This window comes from Pelecanus crispus, chromosome 3 (assembly GCF_030463565.1).
Source record: "Pelecanus crispus isolate bPelCri1 chromosome 3, bPelCri1.pri, whole genome shotgun sequence".
NCBI classification, from domain to species: domain Eukaryota; kingdom Metazoa; phylum Chordata; class Aves; order Pelecaniformes; family Pelecanidae; genus Pelecanus; species Pelecanus crispus.
In genome coordinates this window covers 80,371,474-80,397,470 of record NC_134645.1, presented here as the reverse complement: position 1 = coordinate 80,397,470, position 25,997 = coordinate 80,371,474, and the positions used below count along the sequence as shown (strand labels likewise).

General features: G+C 46.7%; 1 protein-coding gene across 1 annotated transcript; it reads right to left on the bottom strand.

The window, feature by feature from the left end:
• Nucleotides 1–11,917: 11,917 nt before the first annotated feature.
• On the bottom strand, nucleotides 11,918–21,770 carry PPIL6 (peptidylprolyl isomerase like 6). The gene is made up of 8 exons (XM_075706924.1): nucleotides 21,684–21,770; nucleotides 20,262–20,357; nucleotides 19,624–19,812; nucleotides 18,626–18,688; nucleotides 18,310–18,457; nucleotides 16,715–16,771; nucleotides 13,593–13,728; nucleotides 11,918–12,122 (listed from the first exon to the last, which is right to left on the bottom strand). Exons 1-8 carry the CDS (start codon nucleotides 21,768–21,770, stop codon nucleotides 12,011–12,013), a joined length of 888 nt encoding a protein of 295 aa, XP_075563039.1. The 3' UTR covers nucleotides 11,918–12,010.
• Between the last annotated feature and the right edge of the window lie 4,227 nt (nucleotides 21,771–25,997).

Below are 25,997 nucleotides of genomic sequence, written 5' to 3'. Positions count from 1 at the left end.
AAGGCTCTGAATGAGACCAGCTAATGCTTCTTTGGCTCCGTCATGTTCCCTTCAGTGGGCTGCAATTCTTAGTGTTAGGAACACTACTCTCAACTAATCTTATTTAATGGACTCCTCTAGCTTATTGCACTTCAGTTCAGGAGTAGCGGCTGTGACCAGGTCTATGACAAAAACCTCAAAAGGGACTGAAGCACAGGGATGTGCCTGCATGTCAGAATCCACTCATAACTCCTTAACAGCAAACACAAGCAACCAGTTTGTTCTAAAAACATTCTGAAACATCTGGAAAACATTAGCTTATCAAGAACACTGATTTAACTCAGAAGCCTTAAGAATCTGGGATTATTTTGAACATGGTCAGTTGTCTCCACATAAGAACTTGAAATGTAACAGATACAACTTATGAGTGAATGCTCCATTAGGTTATCAGACAGAACAGTCTATTTGTGTAATGAACATTAATATAGATGAAGTAGGTCTAGTTGGGTTTAAGGTTCTGCATGGCATAGTAAAGATCTGCACTGTGTAGTCCTCCTTACTTTCACATTTGATCCACTTGCATCCTGTCGTGTTTGTGTTATAACCAATACATGAACTGCAGTTAGAAAGGGTTTCACAGATGCCTAAAAAAAAAAAAAAAAAAAAAAGCATTGATTAGGACAAAATTGCCACTGTCAAAAGAGCAGCTTCACCCACAGAAACAACTCTTAGATCTGTATCTTCCCATATGTACATCTCCCAAGTTAAGGCACAATCCTTCTCACTAACTACAACTTAGGAATGCATTTGACAAGACACAAATAGATCTCACTACTTCCTCTTCTTTCTACCAGACCCCACGTGTACACCAAGATGATGCCTCATGCAACCTCTAACTATAAAAAACTCAGATAATAGAGGATATACTACTCTAGTGAAGTTATCAAAGTCCACCAAATTAATTTTGCAGAAGTTCATCAAAACCTCAGATGGTAAGAGCTTTGTTCCTTTTGATCGCTTTTCTCCCTTTAGGTAATATAGCCAGCTATAAACAACCCTACCATAGAAAGCAACCAAAGTACAGGAAATAAACACAAGAACCTAGAGGACTTCATATACAAGTGCATATAAAGGAGAGCAGAAAGAAAGTTGATCTATTCGTATTTTGATCACAGCAGAAGCCAGCAACCTAACCAGTCCAGCTGCTTTTTTATGTCCATCTCAGTCAAACATTGTTGCCTTAAAACCACAATGACAACACATCCCCTACCTGGATCAAATAAGATCTTCTCCCAATCTACAATTTTATTGCATTAGTTTTAATTAAGACTTACTCATACAGCCATCATACTCAGAAAACCCACATACAACCCACAACTCCTTATGCCGCATACTCTCCAGCACATTTCACATCACATCCACCTACCCCAGGCACCTTTGGATGACCTTTCACTTTCCTCCACTCTGCTCTCTAGTGAAGGGAACGCTGCTATTCACGGATCTTTGGCAATCAGCATGGTAATTTACATCTCAAGATAACAACTACAAATGCATTAACTAACTTCAGTATTCCCATAATTTGAATTAAGCCTGAATCTACCTGGCCGTTCTCTTGGTTATGGTAGGATCAGCCTAGAAATGCTGGTGCTATTTCTTCACTTTGAAGAAACGTAACAAGGTGTGAGAAGACCTTTGTCCATTTGCATCAGTGAGGTATGCAACAGACTTGCCCTGTTCCCGTCAGAAATAAGGCGCTTAAACCACTTCATATAGACAGTTTCTGGGTAAGACATTTCAGGAAAAAAAAAAAGTCATTTATTATTATGGGTATATATCTGAAGAATGATCACAGCACACACAACACTCACTTCTGACAAATGAGCAACGTTTGCTTTTGCAAATGCCTCACTGGTACCTAGGAAATTTAGCACAGTACGCCTGTAGAGACAGGAGGACAGTCAGTGCAGCCAGCTAATATGAGGTGCACTAGGACTTTTAGTTTACTTTCAAAACAGCTTTCCCAGACTCGCATGGGGAAGGAACGGATTTGCAAGAGTAAAGGATCAGAAGACATTTTTATCACAGGTTTCAAGAATGAGCTGTTAACTTCAGAATCAGCAGCAGGGTGTCAGATGTTCTCCTAATGTTACTCCTGCTGTGAAAGGCTCTCTTAAGGTCTTTATATGGGATAACAGCAAGCTCCCCAGCTCTCCTCATCAGCAGATGCCTGCTTGTCACTGGAAAAAAAATTACTCTGGTACCATGAACTCAGCTCTTAAGCATAGGCCAGCTCACGTTTGCTCCCAAGATAAACCCGTCTGTCGTACTCGCTCTTACACAGGGTAAATTCGAATATTCCCTTTACACTTGAGGAGGAGATAGATCAGTGAACACTAACAGAAGTCTGTCCTGCTGGACCAACACTGCCCTCTCCCGCTGCACCGGAGAGGTTGTTAACCTCTGACTTAGCAGCCATCAAGCAGTTCACGGTTGCGACAGGCTGCCCGATATTGGCCTGAATCACGTCGTCGGTGGTAGGGCTGGAGAGGAAATCTGGAAGGGCTGAAGCAGAGGTTACGGGACAGCTTCGCACTTAGCTGCACCCAGCGCCATTATGCAGTGCGGCCAGAGAACATTAAAGTACTTCCAGAACAACTTCTTTCCTTCGCGTTTTTGGGGCATGCGGCACATTTTGTGGCTCTTGGCCACGTAAACACTTCAGCGAACCAGCTCACACAGCCAGACAGATGAGACAAACCCACAGGACGAATACCGAGGCTCACATCAGAACAACGAACAACCGGCAGCAGAGACAGAACAACACCGCTTACAAAAGCGACTCCCGCAATTTGACCTGGACTAAGTTTGCGAGAAGCAAATACGCCGCGTACATTTTTACTGGCCGCAAAGCTACCCGCTGCGAGCCATTTGCTGCAGGCGAAGGGGGACAGCGGAGGTGGCGTCGCCCGCGCTAACGGATTTCACGCCACACACGCCCCAATACTTCCCAGCGAGGGCAAAAACGAAAACGAGAGGAGAAGAACCAGAGAGAAGCGGGCAGAAAGCTCGGCGGGCTGGGGCCAAGGCGCTGAGGGCCGCAGCGCTGCCGCCGCACGGAAGCGGCCGAGCTGCGAGGGAGCGCAGGGCGGCTCCCCCGCCGGGCGGCCGGCACCGCGGTGCTCCCCGCCGCCTCTCTCCACACACCGGGCGCGGAGGGTCGCTGGGCCTCCCGGCCGGGCTCGCTGTGCGGAGCCCGTCCCGCTCCCCCACCCCCCCCATGCCGGACAACGGGCGGGGCGCGAGCGCGGGAGGGGCTGCCCCGTCAGCAACTGTCGGGGGGGGGGGGGGGGGGGGGGGGGTCGCGAGGCACTCACCAACGGTCGCGGCGTCGGTCCCCGCGGCCAGCCCGCAGACGCAGGCCAGGCAGAGGGCGGTGAGGGGGAGCGCGGGAATCCGGCCCATGGCGGCGGTGCGGTGCGGCAGCGGCGAAGCGAGGGGTGGCGGCTCCCGCTGGTCAGCGCGTCCCTGCACCCCGCTCCGCGCCCGCCGCCTCCGCGCACCCTCTGAGCGCGCCCCGCCCCGCGGCGTCACGAGAGCGGCACCGCCTCTCGAGCTGGCCCCGCCCCCTCCACCGCGCGGGCCGGCCGCAGCGGCCGGGGCGGCGGCGTGGTTCCGCCCGGCCTCCTCCCCCCCCGCCCCCGGCCCCCCCCCCCCCCCCCATTCGGTGGGTAATGGAACGGTCCCCGCCGTGGCGCGTTTCCCGCGCGTGACGCGCAGCCCGGCCGCCGGCCCCGCCCCCACGGAGGCCCCGCCCCCCGCCGGGGCCGCGGAGCGGCGGTCGCTCATTGGCTCGGGGCGCGGCGGGGGGGCGGGGGACGGGGCGCGAGGGTCCTCACCGTGGGCGCCGTGCGTGAGGGGAGGTGCGGGTGAAGGGCGGTTGGCGGCGGTTGCTCTCTCCCGCTCGCTCGCGAGCCTGGGCGAACGAACGGCCGCTTCGGGAGGTGGCACCGAGCGGCGAGGAGCGAGAGGCTCCACCGGCAAACGCCAGCCGCCCGGGGAGGGCCGGCCCCGGCGTGGCGGCCGCCGGCCATGGCGGCCCCCGGTTGCTCCGAGGCGGGGCAGGAGGAGGCCGAGAGAGCTGGCGGCGAAGGGGTTCGCGGTCCCCCGTGTTGCCCCGGCCTGGCCTCCCCTGGCTTGGGGGACGCCCGGGGCCGGCTGCTCGCCGCTCCGTAGCCAGACCCTGGCTCACGGGGCTGCAGCTTGTCGTCCGAGCTGCTGCGACTTTGTTGAAATTGCTGAGGGAGAACTGCTGCCGCCTCGATGCCCTGCTCTCATGGCACCTCAGGCACCAGGTCTTGTGCCCCTGCCAACTCCAGGGTTTTTTTTGTGGTGGATTACTCTCACAAAATGATTTTCACTGTTGTGAGGTTCACCGCTTCTTTCCCCCCCTCCCCCATTTTCTACCCTGAAAAAACTCAGCAAATAGTACATAATAGTAATTTAAATAAAAATTACTCAATTGCACATGAAGATTAACAGCGTGCAACAGTTGCATGTTGCTGTCCAACTGTGCTCCAGTCAGTGCTAGTGCCATCGCAAGTGGGAGCAACACACAGGGAGGAGTCCACGATGAAATGCCTTTAGTACTGGAGAGGAAGTGTGGTAAAAATTGTAACCCTCATCTTCACTCCCGTCACCTCCAGCTGCGCTATGGAGAGTGCCTGGAGAAGGATGTTTGGGGATCCCATCACAGAGGAGGGTCCCCCCTCTGCCTATTTTTTTCCCTGTCTTTGTCCTTTGTTTTTCCCTAAGGCTACTTGAGTCAATGTATACCATCAACAGCGGACTCTGCAAATAAAAATTTGTTTGTGTAAATCTGCCTCAACATTTTGCGCAATGCCAACACAGGCAAATGTTGGGAAACCAAGACAAACATTCATGCCTGCTTGTAACCAAGGAGACCCAAGCTAGAGCTATAAAGCAAATTTTAGTATGGTCCTGATTTGAGAAAGGCGCCATCAGAATGAAAGGGCAGATGAAAGAGAAGAGTTACAATCAGGAAAATTCTCCCGTTTCTCCTAAGTGTGAGCTGGACTTGGGCAGTAAAGAGGAAACTACCAAATAAATCTCTAGCTTAATCTTCCATTTTACTTTCTTTCCTGAAGGTGTTTTATTGCCAGGAGGCAAGAGACCAATACAACATCAGAAATTTGAAGGCAAGCTACCTATCATGATTACTGTGTGAGCTCCGGACAGGCCTGTAGGACTGTTGGTAATACATAATTTGGGTATAGAGCTTTCTGGCAAGCTTCTGTACTGTCATATATTGTGGTGCTTCTGCTAGTGGGCAGGATGGCTAATGCTTTGCCTTCTCACAAAGGAGTCTTAGGGTGAAAATATAAAAAAAAGGGCTGCAAAGAAAACAGCAGAGAATCAATTTTGCGATATGTACAGGAACCTTGTAGCAGCTGCGGTGAAGTGACTGTACATGTTTTGTTGGATGTAAATGTTAGTGACATCTGAAGTTAGTTCTGAAAAGTGATAAGGTGACTGAAGTCACGCAGTCACTTTAGTTATCTTCCGTTCTGCATGTACTTTTTACTGGAATATTAGTGTAAAACAGTTCAGTTATTCCTGCAGTATGATTAAAGTTGCTGGCTTCTTAATAAGAAGAAATAATTTTCACATTCATTATTAAAATACTATGTTTCTGTTCTAACTTTGAATAAGCAGCATGTAAAATAAATTGAGGAGCAGCATAAATAGAAATTGCAACGTAACTGAAACTGCAGTGAGCATTGAATAGGGGAGGTTCCTATGGCTTCCACTCATCCCTCCTGGCCATGCCTGCAGAGATTTTTATGTCCTTCTGGGACAAGGGTCTCCTATTGGGATTGATTCACAGGATCTTTTGTGATTTCACTACACATATGGCATCATTTGAGCTCAGGTTTTCCTTTTTGCAGTTCTTGTAGATTATGATAGTAAATACATCTTCAGCAGTTATCATAGTGTTTTATGAGCGATGCAGTGGCTCTTCAGTTGACGTGCTGGGCACATGAAGTGTCATGGTTGCTGCAATCTGCATTTCATGAGGAATACATACTAAAAGTCTCTTTTTTTGAGAAGGAAAACAAATAGGACATATGTTGAATGTGGTTGATAAAAGGCAAGACTCTAATCAGTGTGTATATATATGGAAAAACTGGGAGAAAATGAAGTAGATAATAAAACAGAACTAAGATTACCAGCAGGGCAAGAATTACAGCTACAGCTCGTCTCCACAAGCAAGTGAAAACATGTCTATCATGTAATCCTGGGGGCTGGTGGGATTCCAAGTGGATGATAAATGTGGTTTGTCTGTTTTTTGTTAAAGTCAGCATCTTGGGACTTTGCTGTAGCATACAGTCAGCAGGACCATGGCAGCCTGGGTTGTTGTTGTTGGATTTAAAATATCACATTCATCACTGTATTCATTTTTCATTGCACTGTTATATACTTAGTGGTTAGTAAGGCATTTACCTCTGTTTTGAATCTATAAGGAATCCCAAGCACTGCATTACTGGAAATTTATGTAAAGTCCTTGGTGAAAACGGGTAAAAGCTAAGGGTCTGCAGATGTCCATTTTAGGGAAGCACGTTTTAAATGTAATAAATGCCCAGGAGTCACAGCAGACCATGTTGTATCAATTGGTGCTGGGCAAGATGTGTAACGGGCCTTTTGAAGAGGCTCCAGAGGAGCGTACTGCAGTTTGGGATGGTGGCAATGAATGAAAAAAAGATTTAGTAGATAAACTGAGGGGAACATATATTTGGTTCAATTTGTATTCATTTCCAAATTGTCATTTCACCCATGTGGAAAGAGAAGTGCGTGTGAAGTGTAAATACAATGGCGGGTGTTTTAACAAGGGAAATACATCATCAAGTGGTGCCGGGGTATTTCATACCATTACATAATGATGTGTTATTGGATTCGGGTGCCGTTCACCACCTTTGTAATCGTTCAGAAATAACGCATCGGTTCCTGTGCTCGGAGCTTCGTAATCTTAGTTAATCCTTGCATTGTGAGACGGGTATGGTAGTAAATCCTGCTGTAGAGGTGTGTCTGATCTGGGCTGGATACAGCCCCAAAGCACGTACAGGGCTGTGCATGCCGTGCTGTATGACATCTAAGAGTGCATTTAAGACGCCTGTGTGTCTGTCCCCAGCAAAAATTCTGGGTGAGGACATTGGCACCTGCCTGAAGCAAGCAAGGTGCAGCTGTGTCTGGTGCCCCCTCACGCATGCTGTGGTACAGGCACTTGCTCAGCCCCACCAGGTGGGGTGGAAAGGCTGCTTTTAACATATGGAACAGGTAAAAATACATATATGCAGAGTGGTAATGAGGATGTAATAGCGCTAAAAGGTTTTTCTTTGCTCTTTTAGAGATAGCGGTACAGGCTGATGCTTTTAGCCTAAGGTAAGCCAAAGAGAGATGTCATGAGAAGAAGAATGGAAGGCAACAGGGGGAGGCGAGATGGGGCGGAAGGAATAAACATTTCACCTGCACAGCTGGGACCAACTGCAGAACGAGGTCAGGCTGGTTTAGGTAAGCAAAGAAAAATAAGGCTAACATTTAGACGGACTCTCCCTGCAACAGGGTGATAACTTAAGTACATCCATTTACCGTATTTGTAACATGCATTTTTTCTGTTGGTGATGATGTAATACAGCAGTGGGCTCTGGCCTGTGTCAGGGCAGGAGCACACCCCCTGCTCCTAGGAGTTCAGCTCTGTGCTCAAGGCTGGCTGGCTGATAAAAGATGTCTTGGCCAGCCTGGGACATTTTACAGAGAAGGAACCTCAATGGGGGCTCCCCGACTTTTTCTCGGGAGATGCTTTTAGGCTGAGGCTCAACCCTGCCTGCGCCTGGCCTTGGGGACCACTGGCCCGGCCTCCGGCTCTTGCTGTGTCCTGACGGCCCGGACCAGTGCTTCTCCCCTCGTAGCATCTGAGGCACGGGCATGACTGAGCTCTGTTGAGCTGGCCACCCATTAGTGCTTAACATCCTAAGTCTTACCGGAATTGGATATTCGGTACTGGGACGGAGGTTAGCGGCTCATATTTACAATTTTAAATTGTATTCAGATCTTTAAAGATGAAAGTCAGAGAAGTAATTCTAGTTCTGCAGGTTACAGAGGACAATGCTAAAAGACCAATGAATTGATTTTTTATTTGCCGTTGGCTTGGTCGCCCACGAATATCAAGATTCTTCCTACTAAGTTTGTAAAATCATTCCACTTACCCATTTTCTTCAAGCAGTAGCTGTATAACATCATTCTGATCCATTTGATATGCTGCATAGTTGGTATTTTCAGTAAAGTTCTTCCAAACCCAGTCCTTTGGAGTACTGGTTTTCTCCCTGGAATTGGTGGCAGGAGCTCTTTCATCTCGTGACTTACAGCTGGGTGTCAACAGTATTTCAGTAAATGTATCTGAGGCAGTAAGCATACTAAGGACAATAGGAGAGTGCTATAGCTGTGACGGTCTAAAAAGGCAAGAGAGGTTGGCCTGTAGGAAGATGAAATATGTTGTCTGAGGCCCACCTGATACAATTAAAATAAACATATACTTCAGAGATCCCAGGGCTTCCCCAGATCAGTGTGGAGTACCTACATAGCTGAGGGGCCACCTAACAGTTTCTGTTGACCTTAGCAGCCCTCCTGGGTCAGATTCAGAAACCCTCTGACCCCAGACTAGGTAAACTACATTGTAGTTAATGACTTCACGCTCCAAATTTCATCTGATCACTGCTTGAATTAGTAAGGGGTAATGACTGAAGCCTACTGTCCATGGTTTATTAGCACACTGTCCTTGAGGTTTTAACACATACACCTGTACGAAGAAATAACTTTGTATGTAATCTGAGGACTTCTTTCATCACTTTTCATTTAGAACAGTTTCCAAGAGAGTGTTTTGCTGGAGTAAGCAGCTCAGCATAAAACTAATAAAGCAAAACTTGAAAGACACCAATTTTTCCTACAGCAGTGACACATTACATAAATAAAACACTCTGTAATCCAGTAAGATAATAGTTTTCTCAGGATGCAGGTTGCTGCCATCTGCCCTTTACAGAAGGGAGTTTTTGTATATGGTTGCTGGGAAGGGAACTTCTCCAAAACCAGCGTTTGGCAATGGAAGTCATCACCTCCCCGTCTGCAGACTGCCCCTGAATTTCCCGGCCTTTTGGGGAACCCGTGGCTTGCCTCTGGGCTTGCGAGTCCTCTGGATGCTTGCGCACACCACTTCTCTGGTCTGGCGCTCTCAGAGGAGGCAATGCATTCCTACTGACTAGATCAGAGATGTAGGTTACAAAAGAAAATATAGCACAAAACATAATTTTGGATTGAGGTTAAGACAATTCTTCCTTTCCTGTTTCATTGTTCATCACCTTGGGCTCCTTAAGCATATCCAACTTGCAGGCCCTGGGGAACCAGGGTTGAGAGACACACTCTTTCTTTTAGGTGATCTTTATACTGGATGAAAGATTTTACCACATTTTTTCTGGCAGAGTGTCCTGTTGTGACCAATGCAAATACAGTAATTGTGGCTTGCCTGAAGGATCATTATGCCTGAAATTCAAAATCTTTCCTGGTTGTACTCTCCTTTTCTCGTTATAACATTTTCCACGTGGCATAACCTCAACCAGTTGTCCCATGCCCAGTCACTCTGCGTGGCTTTCCTAGATCCCAAGCGTACGACACCCTGTATGTTGTACATCCAGCCGTCATACTTGTTACCAGGTCTGCGACTTTTGGCACAGGATCAGCTTTCTGATACTTGACACGATCAGGCATTTGTCTGCCCTGAGGGATCCTGAACACTGCCCATTGCCAGAGCATGAGTTTCTGTGCTCTGACTGCAGCTCAGATCATGGCGTTCGGACTCGATGCACACACTGTGCTCTGGCTCTGTCCCTTGTGGGGACACTGGGGACACTGGGGTGCAGCCATGCTACAAAGCAGACCTGCCATGGGCAACCAAGCCAACAGCAAATAAAAAATGAATTAATTGGTCTTTTAGCATTGTCCTCTGTAACCTGCAGAACTAAAATTAGTTTTCTGACTTCTATCTTTAAACATTTGAATACAATTTAAAATCCTTGCAGAAATAAGAGCTGCTAACTTCCATCCCAATACTGAGTTTCGAAGCCATATCCTTTCATAGGAGTAGCCTCCAGTACTTATGAAAAGTAATTTCATAGAATCATAGAATCATAGAATTGTTTAGGTTGGAAAAGACCTTTAAAATCATCCAGTCCAACCATTAACCTACACTACCAAGTCTACTCTAAGCCAATCAAGGGTAGACTAGACTAAACCATGTCCCGAAGTGCCACATCTACCCGTTTTTTGAACACTTGTCAGGAAACGTGTTATTTTATGAAGAACACCGTATTTTCATCTTTGGCACAGAACTATGAAGTGAAAATAATTATTCTCTAGGCAGTTTAATTGATTTGAAATGTTCCTACAGAAGACTTAGTTCCTATAGTCTCTGTATAGATTGCAGAATGCTTTAGAAAATAAAAGGAGAAAATGTGTTAAATGCTCCTTAGCTAGCTACAGACATGTACAAATATTTTAGATTAAAGAATCTTTTTGTTTTGTACCATAAGTAAAGAAAAACCTAATCCCCTTGCTAAAATGAAGACAATTTCTGTACTCACTTGGAGCGTGTGGAGATCACTCTAGGTCTGTGCCCTCTTCAGGCATTAAGTTAAACGTTTGCTGATTTGTTAAATTCATTCCCATTTAGCAAATAAACTTAAGCATGTTACTTCTCGTGAAATCCATGGGCTTAAGCTCAGACAAAATCAGGTCTCTCCTAATACTTCTCTAACTCAGCTTTTCCCATCTTACACTGGCACCATTTTGTGGGGTTTAGCAGCTCATACGGCGAGCCCAGGAGCAAAGGTCGCTTGGCACAGCGCTCTTTGCAGCACTGGAAATACAGGCGAGAGAGCTGTACCCTGATGGTGTCCATGTAGCCCTGGCACAGCAGGGCTGGTTTAGCCTTGTATCTGCATCCGAGTCCGACAAATGCTCTTTCCTTTGAACTTCCAATGCGCTTGGTTATGGCCTCTCTTTCCAGGCTGTGTTTTGATCTTCCACATATCTTCTCTTCTTTTAACGCCTACCTGCCACCCTCTGCTGAAGCCATCTATGCCCAAGCTCTGCACTGTACGACAGAGAGATCTTGCGTGTAAGAAATCACCGACACTACCAATCATTGTGTATTATATATTTGCATTCACAAGTAACCCTGAAATTTCCTGTTAACCAGTAATTTTATAAACAATGTTTTTCTCTGTTTTAGTGGCAATAGTCATGTTTTTGTTGTTTGAGACCATCTGCCACAAATCATTACTTAAAGCAGACACCTGCACTAGCATTTCCTGGTTTTAGCCTGACACAGCCCAATCTGATTTCAAGGGTGCTACTTTCGGTTTATAGTAGTCAGTGCAGGATCAAATGTGTGGCATTCAGAGAGGCCGCAGTTCTGCAAATATTTTTGTTTTCTGCCTTTCCTCTGAGATGTCTGAGTTACCATATGTAGACTACCTCTAGTATCTGAGCTATAAGGGGCAAACCTGGCAGGGCAGTTGTGCTGTGGAGGTTGTGGTAGAGGCAGAATTTAGCCAGGAACAGTTAGCTTTATTCCTCTAGGTGTGTATCCATCTGTCCCCCCATGCTTTAGCCATACATGCATTTTATCATATCTGCTTGTCACTATATAATTGTATCACCACCATTTCCCATAAAACGCAGACTGGCACTGAGATATGTTTACAAGTCTTTTTCTATACTCCTGTAAAAGTGCTTTTTAACAGCTTATGAACATTTTTTTTAAGCCAAAAGAACGTTTCCAAGCCATTCACATGTTCAAGAAGTGCTTTTATTTTTGCCTTAAGTGAAAGCCATCAAGGTCTGTAAAAAACTGAGCAGAAAATAGTGCTCTGCCCTTACAGCAGGCAGGAAAACCAGCTGGCCATCACGGCTCAAAGGTCCCACAGTTAATAATCTTGCAGGCTACTGTAGGCCTTTCGTTATAGGTAGGTACGGCTTCCAGTCTCTGGAGGACCTCCGTGCCCTCGATCAGTTGCCTATGGGAGGGAGAATGTGCACATATGATCCGTCTCCGTTCAGAGTCAGCTCTGCAGCCTCCAGCTGTGCGCGACCCAGTAACAAACCCAGGCACCAGTTTGCTACTGACAGGCTGCACCTGCTCTGCTCTTTAAAAAGTTGTTCTTTGCAATGGAATTGCGAATGCCATCAGTTCTTGATTAAGTAGCCTCTAGTTGGCATTTTAGGAGAGGGGAAAATACTATGGCTTTATGCAGCTACATTTATTTAAAGAAATAAGCGTTCTGCCATGTGCCCCAGATACAAATAACCATTACTTTTGGGGAGAAAGAAGTCAAGAGACACGCTGTCAGAAGTGACAGTAATTAGAAGTGACTCCCTGAGAAATCTTTCATTTCCTTCCTTCGTAACACCAATCTGAATCCTGAAAACAGTCCAACATTTTGCAGTCTTTACGATTTTCAGCCTGTCCTGTTCCCACACTGTGGGAGCACGAGCTGTGCCTCCTGCAGGCGCTGGCACAGTGATGGATGCCAGCAGTGCTCCGGAAAGCTTCATACCATATCCCATCCCATCCCATCCAGCACAGTGGTACCAAGCGGGGAGGACATTGCAGGCAGCCCTTGCCCAAGCAGGGACATCAGAAGGACTGACCCAGCACACGGCTGGAAAGTGCCTGTCTGTCCTTGACGTATGCTGTGGCTGCTTTTTGCTCCCTCACAATTAAACTCCCACTCAGATTTAAGAGGGCCTGGCTATAACATCATGGATCCCGCACCTTTCAGATTACACAGAGCCGGTGGCAAGGCAGAAACTTGAGGTGAACGCCGCTGGTTATAAATATATCCAGCCAGCAATCGCTTTTGGTTTATTCTCTGTAGGTTAGACAGTTACGCTTTTCGGTTCCTTTAAAAATGCTGTCTTTCTCCATGATGTGGTTACATGGAAGCTGCACTGTGAATTTCTCTCTCTATAGTAATATATACATACTTTGTTCTCTTACATCAAACAAACTGCTCAGAGCAATAATCTTCCTTATTACATTCCTGAAAATCTAAAAATCTTAACAGGGCCAGCCCTATACATTGACCTACTGAGAACAAACTCACAGCACGCATTCACTAAGATAATTTCTTTCAGCTCGTGAGGGCAGAGAAGAGCCCAGAGGCTTTTCTCAACACCCCCCATCCATCAGGACCCACCTTTGGCTGACACCGAGCTATGACGGCAGGGAGTTGTAGATCCTGGAGAGGCCCCGGTAGCTGCCTTAGCTTTGCCATAGGGTTTTCCCGCTTCAGCAAGCCAGGCCAGTGCAGGGAAAGGGAGGGATGAGTGTCAAATCTGACTTATCCATCCTCCCCTGCCAAGAGGGGATCCATGTTGCAGCTGCCATAGGGATTTCATGGGCGCTTCCTCCTGGGCAGCAACGTCCTGTGGGGCCACGGTGACCTCCTGTGAACTGCAGTGGTGGCAAACTTGTGTATACCTACCCGAAAGCCACGTATTTTTTGTCCAGGTAGGGAGCTGGCTGGAGGGTGATGTAGAACTGCGAGGCATTGCTGTGGCGGCCCTTGTTGGCCATCCCGAGGATCCCTCTTCCCTTGTGATGGACGGAGAAGCTTTCATCTAGGGAAAGAGTTTGGGGATGAAAGGCTGCAGTTGTGCTGCTCCCTTTGCTGCTATTCACCATACAGCTCCCTTTTGCCAGCTCCCGCAAGCTCCCCTTTCCTTCTGCCCCGCTCTCCCTTTCCCTTCTCATTATCTCCCAAAGGTATCATGTGAGTGAAGTCTGGTTTGAATCCTTCCTAGAAAGAGCTTCACACTACTGCCTAGTGCTTAAGCCAATAAAGAAGCTAATGAAAAATATTCATGAAAAAGCGCTCTAGGTATTTCTGAATGTCAGAGCCACAGCAACGATGCTTCCGGCTCCTCCGGCCTTGCATGGGAGGGCTTCTTTAGCCAAATAAAATGACAGAGCTGAATAAATATTTAGTTAAGGAGGTCAGGGTGCTCCCAGAGCAGAAGCTTTATTCAGCAGCTGGGGCAAGGAGGGGAGGCAGGCGATGGGAAACGCAAGGCAAGAGTGAGCGAGAGGTGCAAGGAGGTGAAGAAGAGTCTCTGTGCCGGCTGAGGAGGGACTGGTTAGGGAGAGAAGAAACAGCTCTCGAGAGGGATGACTGGGGAAAGAGAGGCATAAGGCATGCTTGGGTTTGGGGGATGATGGCAAGGACTTGATTCCTTCTCCTCTGTGGAGCAGAACCCAGCTACGAGGTGGGGAGCAGGGGGTGCACTGATCCTAGCCTCCTCCATCACCTGTCTCCGACCTGATCACACTGAGCCATCAAGAGCCCCATCAAGCTCTCAACAAGCTTGAAGGAAACTGTAGAAATGTTTAGATTTTATTGTTTGATTTTTTTTTTTTTAATTCTTTTTACCCTGTTTGAGTGCCCTTCTCAGAAACTGGTTCATAAAAATGGTAATTAAATTTTAACTGAACAGTTACTCCCTGACCACTGCCTTGCGGTTTGCAAAGTGGCTTCAGCAGACTAATTTTGGAGTAGGCTGCTTTGTCCTATGACATGACGCTCCAGTCCGAGTGGTTCTCTGTAATTACCTCAGTCCTTTCAGCTCATTACATTAAAATGCGGTTGCGTCCCATTAGTTTCAGCAGACATTGCAGTGCCCGGACGCAGGCCAAGCGCGGCGTCTCCCAGAACATTACCGGCTGACAGAGGCATCTCTCACCCTTTTCAGATATTGAAGATATTTGTCCTCTGCCCTCAGTGTAAAATAGTTTGGCGGGAAGTACTGGGAAAGCAATCTAAGCCCTAAAATAGAAAGGCATACCCAAGGGAACACCTTTGTCAAGGATGAAAAGCAACTTTTAATTAAAAAGGTGGAAGGGAAGAATTAGCATTCGTCTCCTTTAATGCATCAACACGTGGAGTATGTGCAATATGGGTAATAAAACTGTTCCAGGGACACTTTCAAGGTTGACAGATTCCAAATTAAATCCACCTTAAAATTACTTAAGCAATTTTTGACACATTGTCACCTTCCCGCATGACATGGCAGCTTCTTCCCTGGGTAGCACAGGGAAAGCACAAGCTTTGCCTGGAGGAGGAGGATGGAGCCAGGACCAAAATGCCACGCACTGGGCTGGGGCTTCGTGCCGCAGCTGGGCAGCAGGCGTGGGGCCATAGCTCTCCTGTATGCAGAGGTGCCTACGCACGCTCAAACTCATTTTCCTCCATGGATGACTTCTACCCGAACAGAAAGTGTGAAGGGTGCAAAATGTGCACTAGCACAAATCTATTGGGTGGCATTGCTGGAAAAGAGGATTCACAAACTTTTAAATCCTCTGTGGTATCTGCCTTGCAAACAATTTAACAGCCAGTCCTAGTTTTTTCCAGTACCAGCTTATATTCTTTCTGAGATGCGTGTGTCCCGAAAAGTCCAGGCTTGCTGCTATTTCAGGAGCTCCATCATCAAAGAAGTGACTTTTGCTCCTTCCTGCCCGCTCTAGGCAGCCCGTAGCATTTACTGCCTTAAATCCCACATGCCAGCCTTCCACTTCCAGCAGCTTTTGTGCCTGCCAGCACTGCAACTCGGCCGGGCCGAGTGGGCTGGTGACCCGCCTCCAGCTGGGTTTTGCTCTGTCTGTCCCGGGGCCTCGAGGTAAGAGCGGCTTCTCCTCACGAGTAGGCTCTTCAGCGTCTTGGGAAAGAAAGTTTTCGGCTACTCTTGGCATTTCTTATCTCTCTGTTTGGCTGCTGCCCAGTCTGCTCGAATGTCACATCGTTTGCGCCATTGGCAGTGGGAAAGCTTTTATATAAGGGAACATAAATCAGTTTTAAAAGTGCTTTAACTGTCATAAAACGTCTTTATGGGTAGCATTTAATCTAAACAGAAGATCCCAAATGTCTATGTCAATTATGTGGGTTGTTTTTCTTAAATATTGCAAGTTATAATGTTCTCTTTTCTTTACATTTTATTACTTCGTACCAGTATGGGGGAACATTTTTTGTTAAACTTAGTTCATGTTTGTCACTTCTCGACTTTCATGGTTTTATGTGAGATTGGGAAGTAACTCCCCTTACATCAGCAGAGTCGCGTAGCCGCTGGCAGCGATGCCTGTGGTATCCCCAAGCCTGAAAAGCTGCTTGAGGTCCAGGAAATCTAGAGTTAAAGCCGATTTATTTCCATTATTTTAAATGCATGTAAACAAGTGGTATCGGGTGCCTGGAGATCTGTAGCTAATCCACTTCTATGTTTCTAAGGTCCTATCCACAAAGTGAGTATTCGCAGTTTGAAGTAGGAGAGTGGGTGACCACCAGCCCTCCTTTAGGCAGGGAGAAGGGGCTGGTGGAGCTGAGCGTCAAGCGGGGGACATCAGAGGAGGGGGCTGAGGTTACAGATCAAAAAGTGCCCTCGCTAAAGCAGTCCACTCATGCTAATGCAAGCAGATAATAATTCTGACTGAAAAGCAAATCCTTTTGCTGTAGGGGGATGAAAGGAAATTCCCAGGTTATTTTGTGAATAAGATCAGGTAAACAACTTGATGTTTGTGGAAATTTGCTATTTGCACAGTAAGGTAGCTGAGGAACCATACCTTCAAAGGTGGGACCATAAATTGACTCTCCTCCATCTCCCTTTCCAGTTATGATATCTGCAGGGTAGATAAAAGTAACCATCAGAGACCAGGTTTATCACAGATGTTATTGGGGGTTGTCAGTGAGCAGCTCAGCTGAGGTCAGAGACATGGGTTGCGCATCAGCCCCGGGGAACAACTGCATCCGTCTTTCTGGTTTACTACTGAAATTTTGTCAGACCTTTGGGAAGAGCTCTGCGTCCATCCCAAGAGTTGGTTTCTCTATGGAGAACTATTTCATGTGGCACATTTAATCACTGCTCCTCTGAGAATGTCCAGCATCTCCTGCTGGGAGACCTCCTGCAGTGGCAGTGACCAGCTGAGGCAGGAGCGCCCTGGAGAAGGACGCCTGTCAGAGGGAGTAGGGTTAGAAGAAACAAGGATGAAAAAATGCAGCTGTGATATTATGGTGACTTAAGACCACTAACTTGTCTAAGAAAAGAGATTTGATAAGAGAGAAATTCCTATTGAACCAGATTTCTGATGAGTAAGGCACTAAAGAAACCTGATGCATCTATTTTTAAATTTTTTTTTTTAAGAAGTCTAGTTTTGTTACTTTATTTAGACATTGTCCTATACCAGTCAGGTTATGGTTAGTTCTCTACAGTAGCAAGCTTGAAATTTTAGGTTGCTTTTATGGACTACGTAGATATCTGCATAGTTATTACTGAAAAATAGGAGGTGTGTCTTCAAAGTATAAACTTGAAATGGATTTAAGCACTCACTTTGGGAGCAAGGCAAATGCAGGTATGTAAGGTATATGGTAGATCCAAAGGGAGCGACAAAGGAAATGCCTTCTGACACAGCTAACTATCTTGACTTCCCTGGGCATGGGAGTTGGGCAAGCTGCGTGGCCCATCATTCATGGTGCCTTTCTCCTTGGTGCCACACTCCAAGCATAGCACTGGTGCTCAGGCAACTCACCAGCATGTTTGCAAGGGCTCTGACGCTTGGCTAAATGCCTCCGTAAATTAATTGCTCTATAAAACAAGTAATGTGTTTTCCTATGGATATTCTTAGTGGTTTTATGTTTCCAATTAGTTTCCTAATTACTTACCAAAGAATTTAATGGAAAAGAGTTTTAATGTTTTCAATTAGTTTCCTAAATTCTTTTGAAAAGGTCACTAAGATAATCAAAAAACCAAACTATCCGAACGTTTCCTATGTTTAGAAAGTGAGATGGCTAAAAGAGAAAATGTTTCCTGGTTTTAATATTTTCTTTTTTTTTACGAGGGTGATGAAGCACTGGAACAGGTTGCCCAGAGAGGTAGTGGAGGCCCCATCCCTAGAAACATTCAAGGTCAGGTTGGACGGGGCTCTGAGCAACCTGATCTGGTTAAAGCTGTCCCTGCTCACTGCAGGGGGGTTGGGCTAGATGGCCTCTGAAGGTCCTTTCCAACCCAAAGCATTCTATCATTCTGTGATTCTATGATATTAAGAGATTAGCTTTGTCCTGGAGTTCAGTTATGTCTCTGTGGATGAAGGCTGTTATTCATGCAGATCATCCCCCACCTTGTGCTGTAACTCGGTTTTACTCAGGACACCTCGAAACGCACCTCCTCCTTGGATCCACCCGTTTTTCACGAGGCGATGAAAAAGGGAGTTTTTGTAGGTGAGCTCTCGGCCATCACGGGTAGACTTTGCTCCTTCGGTGCACAGAGCACGGAAATTGTCACATGTCCTGGGACACGCATCTGAAAAGAGCTGCAAAAGTGAGAAGAGGAAAACACGTGTGAAATTCATAGCTGACAACGTGTGAAATTCATAGCTGACATTCACTAGCCAGATTTCTGTCCCCCCTCCTTTGGCAGGTGAAACCACCACGCTGAGTGGACTTGTTCCTTGCTTTTGCTTTTCTCCTCTGTAACGTACTTCAAAGAGCAGCCTCCCGACGGGCTGTTCCTCGATGGCTATCTCCAGGTACACAAACACGTGCTGTTTAAAGCAGAAAAACAAATGTAGTGAGGGAAAGGCCAGCTCTCCATGCTTCAGTCACTTCCTAACGCAGGCCAGGGTCCAGCTGCCTGGCACAAACGGTCTCAGAAAATGTTCGCGGGATTGTCAATGCACAACAGCATTCCTACTATTTTGCTTAAATAAACAAAAAAGTAGATGTTTCACTTCATTCTGGGCAGAAATAATCCTAACAGTGTGTTAAAGTGAACTACTGGGCAGGGCCTGCTGCTTCCTCTTGCATTTATTTACATGCCTGTTGCAGCCCATAAATACAGGCAGGAATAAATGAATCCACAGGAATACTGGCCACTCCACCAAAATGGACATTTCTCGCTCTTCCCAGCCAGCCTCAAATATGCATGTCATCAATGCCATATCATCTACGTTACTCATTTTAGTATGACATTTTATTTTTCCCTGCTCTTAATACCATGCCAGTGCCAGCCGCATCACACCTCATGGCACCATGGCATTTCAGGGGGGCTTGGCTGGGAAAGGAGAGGTTTGGCACTTGGGCTTTTGGTACCCAAGAATATAGGTACCCAAAAATTTTGGTAGCCAGGGGCTGGGTGGTTTGGGATTTAGGAGCAGCACAGTTGCAGCATGATCAGCAACACGCTTTTGTTGGACTGTTCAGCCCTAAAGCAGTTAATACGTCGGGCATCTGGGCTAGCGTTTGCCCCTTCCTGGCTGCCAAGAGGCATGGAGGCTCTGCCATCCTTGTCCTCAGCAGGGGATGCTCCCTGCTGGCCTTTCCGTCCCCAGCTCTGGCCCTGCCATCGCAGGGCAGAAACTAAGACACTGCCACCGCTGTGCTCGCTCCCCTTCCTCCTCGCGGTATCTGCCCTTTCCTCTGACAACCTCTCCAGCCACTTACAGACCTTGTACTCTGCTCGTAAAGCAGTGCTACTTGCCTGGCTGCTTTTCAGATATTTGGTGTAGAAATCCTCAGCAATCGCTTGGTAAAGTGCCTCGGGCTTAAAGTCACGATAGTCCCACTCATGGTAAGACCACTTGAGCAGCTCCTTCTCGTCCCCCAGCAGCTGGCCACCAACGAAACACATCACGGAGGAGGCATAGGCCCACACCTCACCTCTCAGTTCCTGCATTTCAGGGGGACAACATCAAGCCTCCAGGGATTATTTACACCTTTCCCGAAGAAGCAATCAGTAATAATTCACCACGCCTGTGATATTTTTATGCCTTTCCTACTTTTCAAACCACAAATCCCGCCAACGGGAAGGAATTGGGCAGCACCTTTCAGTGAGGTGTGCTGATGCTGCATGCAGTTACATGCCCTAAAAGTCTGGATCCTGCTGCTACGGGATATTATCGTGATGACAGTCACCTCGGTGTCACGTTGGGGGCAGCTCAGACTGAACAGGAGAAGTGCCCGGAGAGCCCCATCCTGCCCCGAGGGTCTCTCAGGACATTAAATGAAGCAGAGTGGAAAAACCCACTTCTGAAATCTGCAGGCGGCACCAAGCTGCGAGATGCTACAGCCCTGGGGAGAGGACTCGTGTCTGAAACGAACTGAGGAAACAAGGGTTACCTTCTTTTTCTCCTGTAAATATTCATGCCATGCAAATTCTACTAAAGGCTGTATTACAGGATCTGCAAACTTGCTTGGAAGCTTCAGTTTAAGAGCCTAGATTTTCAAGGTAAGAAAAAAAAAAATTGCTTACAAGCAGTTTAATACTCTCTTCCCCCCCCCCCCCCCCCCCATCGCAGCTTGTATTTTCCTCAGAAACTACAACCTAAGCCACGTTCTAATCCAGCTATTGCACTGCACCCCTCATGCCTCTGGCATAATTCCCAACACTTGCAGAAGTACACACAAATTGTTCTCAAACCCTGTTTGTAGATGTAGTGAGTGTCTTGTTTATCTGTGAAGCAGTGCTTCACAAATATTGTTGAATTATAGTGGTACTCTGCCCCCTGCTCCCACATGAGATGGATGTAAGCAGTGAGATATTCAAAGATGTCTCTGAGCATCATCACTGCATTTTTGCATTCATTTTGCAGGATTGGGAGTTGCAGTCCTCTGCTGTCCCAGGAGATTGAGCCCAGGGCCTTGGGGCAAGCAAGTGGCTCGGTGAAAGCTGCAAGGTGAACGTTTCCAGTCCCTGTTGCTTGTACCATTGCCTCAGGAGCATGCCGCTATTTAGATGTAGGACATTCCTCTCCATGGATTTAGCCTCATCTCCATGTGGGCTGTACACAAGTGCCACAAGCTGGGGCTTAAAGCCAGCCCAGCTGGCCTTAAAAAGAATAAAGCAAAGAAGTGACTTTCTATTCAGCTCCCAGTCGCTATTGCTATCATTGGGACAGTGGCTGGAAAAAAAAAAGGAAAAAAAGCCGAGAGGGACACACCCCCTGCAGCTATCAGCTTAGCTTGTCCTTAGGGCTGCTAATAGATAGCAGAGCTTTGTCAGCTGTAAATAATGCTGGGGAGCAAGCCTGGCAGATAAACTCTTACAGGCAGGGAGGGCATAAAGGTCAGCTTCGTGCACCCCACGGTGGGCTGCGTGCTGTGCAGCCACCGCACGGCTGAGCTTCTCATGAAAAGTCTGCGAAACCCCGTGAGGTTTGCAGCTCTCCTCTTGCTCATCTGTACTGACAGAGCTGCGTTAAGGGACTTGCCATAAGCTGCCGAGCAAGTCAGGCAGAGCTGCGATGGGCATGACATCTTATACAGTGCTGCACAGCTGTAAAATTTCTTGGAGGTGTAGGCACAAGGAGGCGAGGATGCTGCAACGGAGACACCCCACCCTAAGCAGCGCCGAGCCAGGAGCCCGTAAAGCCTCGGTGCCTGTGCCTGCACCTGCCGAAGAAGAGCAGAAACCCCAAAATTGGAATATTTTCTTCCTAAGAGCCGCCACCGGGCGCAGGCATACCTCTGCTTATTTGCATCCCAGCCCGCACCGCTCCCTGCTGCTCCCAGCCCGGTTCAGGGTTGAAGCCCAGGGGTTACCTCTGCCGCACACTTGGCCACGTGGAAAGCTGGGTCCCGGAGTAGCCCCACCACCGTCACCGCCACCGCCACCCGCCGCGGGCCCATGGCCCCGTGGCCACCACGAGTCCGAGTCTGTCAACAGAGCCCGGCTCCACGGCAACACCGGACACCAACACCCCCCCTGCGTTTGTAAGCACTTCCCAAGGCTAACGTAAGCGGGTTTCAACCCTGTGGGAGGCTGGGAAACGCTCTGATTTCTGTTTTCCCCTGAAGGAAGGAAAACCAGATTAGAGGGAAGTGGCAGAGCAGAGGACTGAAGCCAGCTCTTTCCAGAGCTCATGACGGATGCTGTCAGTACAGGATCATTAGCTTGTTGCTAACAGTGGCTAATAGCAGATGCCCAGCAAAAAGTGGTAAGGATAAGCAAACGCGACAGCAGTGCTTCCCCGTTACTCTCCCAGCCTCTGGTGAGCCTCTGCTCAAGGATTTCCCAGTATCTTTGTGTTTAATTCCCGTTGGTAGCCCTTTTTCATGTGGATTTCTTTGCTTTTCAGACAAATGAAAAAATCCGGCGCCCACAAAATCCTGTGGCAATGAGATTTACAGCTTAATTACACCCTGTGTAAAGCGTGCATCTCCTTTTGACGCAGAAACTCCTACCCACAGCTGTACTTGCTGGGCGCTGCTGAGACATCACTCCCGCCGACAGCCCGGGCAGAGCGGTACGGGCATGGCCGGAGCGGTTCCAGAGGGGTCGCGGCTCCCACAGCAGAGCTTTGTGCCACCGCAGCAGCTTTGCTCCCTTTTGGCTAACGCAGCACGTGCAAAAGCGGTTTTGTGGGACAGCTGTAGGTTCAGCACGAGCTTCTGTCAGCATGGCTGGGTCAGGTCACTTTTCATTTCTGAGCAAGGTGAATTTTAGGAGGCACCGGTGTTAGAAGTGACAAAACTGAATTGTATGTCACGTCAAAAATTTGCCTAATTTTTCATGACGTCATGGAGCAACGCAACAATCCTTACATCCCCGGGGAAAATACATCTTTAACATGTCAAAATCCTATTGCAGATGAGACAGTTGTGATTCTCCTGCAGAACAATATGTTCTGCAGAACAAACCTATGTTAAATGCAATAAAAATCATATTAATTCCTATTAATTAATTAATTAATTACTCTTAATAACAATGAACTCTTTTTTTTTTTTCAATTGTATATCCAAATGGCTTTATAAAATGCTAAATTTGTAGACAACCACAGAGTTGGAACTAAAAAGCCTATAGCATCTCAGCTAGATGTTTCTGAACTACCCATGCCTGTAGAAAATTCAGACTGAGAAAGAAATCACAGGTTGCAGAAGGACTCCCCCATGTAGTCCTGAAGTTTTTCTGGTCCATGTGTGGCTCAGTGATATTTTCTTACAGCGATTCATTAGGGCAACACTTTTGTAGCTATTTTGTTGGGATCTGCAGCAATGTTGGATTTGAAGAGCTCCAATCTTGCATTATCCAAGACTGCAAAGATGATCAGATTCTGAAGGCTTAGCTACCACAGCTGCTCCCTCACCTGGAAAGACCTGTGCACAAGATGTTATCATTTCATGTTGTGATTTTGTCCTACTGAAGAAAAAAAAAGGAAAATTGAGGGAGATTAAACAGTTTGGACAATGGGACATATTCAAATCCTGTGGCAGACAAGGCAGTGTTAATTTACACACAGGTACTGGGTGGCAGCAGAGAAGCCGAGGTGTGACTGTAGCTAACCGCAGCAAGCAGCCTGTGCAACTAAAGCTACTTTTTGTAAGCTGTGACGGAGCGATGCAAAGGAAAGCCCTTTCCTTCCTCCTCCCGAGGGCCGGCACGACAACCGCAGCCTGTGACAAACAGAACCTAATTTTAGTAGCCAGACCATATGGCTCCTGCTATAGCCAAAAAAGTCTATAGCAGCCTTATATAAATTCAAGCAGGGAAGCAGCATACCCAGAGTCAAATATAAAATCAGTAACACTTCAGAAAATATTCTCTTCACTACCTATTTTTCTCTATAGCCATATTTTTAGCTTGATACAGATTAATACCACTGAAGTTTATTTGGCCTTTTAAAATGCCTCTTTCCTCCTTTTTGTACTACAAAACATAAGTATTAAAACCAGAGCAATCCACTGCATATTATTTTCAAAAAAAGAGATTGATATCTGCGTTTCCTAAGTGTGCTTAAATTTACGCACAAACTCTGTTCCTGAAATTTAATCCTGCACATACATATGACTGGCTCCTGTTGTTCCTTTTTCTTTTTTAAGAAAAATATTTAGCTGGTTTTTTTTTACTGATAATTTCTAGGCATGGAAATTCTTACTGTCATTGTGGGCATGAAAGGGAATTAACTATAAACATACTGCTAATAGTCAAAATCAAGAAGAAAAGCAACAGTTAGCCAAACAAGCATAATAATATTAGCCAACAAGCTAGTAAAATCACTAGCTGTGCAGGACTGTTTTCTGCAAATTTATGACGGGCTTTTTAAAAAAAAAAGAGCAAGCCAAGAGCTACCGATTACTTGCTGTCTCTATCCATTCTGGCTTTTATTTCTCCCCTTCTTTTCACACCACTACGTAATTCAGCTACATTAAAATCTATTCAACGGCTTGCCAATTATCAAAATTATATATACCAAAATATTAAACTAGATTATTATTATTCCTTTCAGCCTCCTTCTGCTACCTGTTTATGACCTGGTTTTTTTGTTCTGCAAGCTTATTCATGTTTCTTACATGAACATAAATGTTTTGCTGGTGTTAAGAGTTACACAGGAGTTTGCCGGTACCGCTGTGCTCTGCCAGCTGCGCAGACGTGCCATGCTGCATTAGGTTTGGAGAGAGCGACGACTACCATGAAGAAAAGTATGGAAAGCATGAGAAGTTGTACAGCGCGTTTAAACAACGATACTGAAACACTTGCAAAGGCCGGGCAGCTAATGTTCTTGAAAACATGAAGTCCTTTGAAAGGTGTACACGTGCCCTGACATGGGACCCGAGAGTTTTGCTTCTGCAGGATTGTCAGAGGGTCTTCTCACTCCAGACTTCTCCACCTGCTGCAGCTGCAGCCATTTCAGTTCCTTTCAGTCCAGATAGCATCTGAAAGAGACCAAGAAAGAGAACAGAAAGGCAGATTGGATTAATTAAATAAACCCAACATTTGAGAGAGAGCCCCCATGTGAAGGTACTCTGGCAGGAGAGCTGATAGGGGTCACCCAGTCACATTTTGGTGAAGGGTGAGTCAAATGACACAGCATCACCCTGCTGAAAGCTGCGTAAAGAATAATGCCATACTTGTTGAGGATGCAAATGCCAAATAACTTCACAGCAAATACCTGGAGAGGAAACATTGCACAGCTTATCTGCTGAAGCTGCTGAACCACAACAGCGTGCTGTGAGGACTAGAGCGAGAGTCACCACTGCTGTTTCGCTCCAGGTCCTTGGGCTGCCAGAAGTCCTTTCTGGCAGATACTGTCAGATGGCCCAGCGGTTGAAGCAAACAACGCAGGAGACTTCAAAAAAGGTCTTCCTACTACCAGGGAATGAAGGACAGATTCAGCTCCAGAAAGAAGGAAGACCTCCATAAACTTAGTCTTCTAGGTGGAAGGCAGAAACTGACATCACTTTATCAAGAAATTTAAAGCAAAGCCAAAGGGATAACCTGATTTTGAAGATGGCAAGATACTAATGGGGCTGGTCACAACAACCTAAAGTTCTCCAGGTGACTGCTGTAACAGCCACAAGACATGCTGCCTTCAAGGGCAAGGACGATCCAGTGGTTTGAAGGGAAGACCCTTGAACACATCTGAGAATCGGTCCCCTTCAGGAATGCAGGCAGTAGGCTACAGTTGTGGTTGTTAGAAAAACTTGCAGGACAGAGAGTGGAGAGCTGCTAACTAAAGCAAAGCTCTGTGTCCTGCTATTCTAAAGATACATTCAATTAGGTAGGGTTAAAATACTAGCCAGAAATGAACAGTAAGCATACTACAGTGAGATGCTGGTTCACCTAGAATATGCCTGGATGGTTTTTTCCAGTCAGAAGAATTGCTTGGGCCAGAGGTGAACAGTGGTCCATCAGTTGTAGAAAACCATTCATTGTTCACCATGTTTTATGGAGGACCTGAAAAGGGATGGAACATACAGGACTGTCGTAACTCACACAACTGCAGGTCTGCAAGAAGCAGGCTCTGTAATGCCTCTAACGAATAGATAAAAGAGGTCCTGAAACCATAGCTATGGCAAATACAGCATTGCCAGTTCCTTCTCCACTCTTAAAGAGAACCTGCAATAGCAGTAGGATTG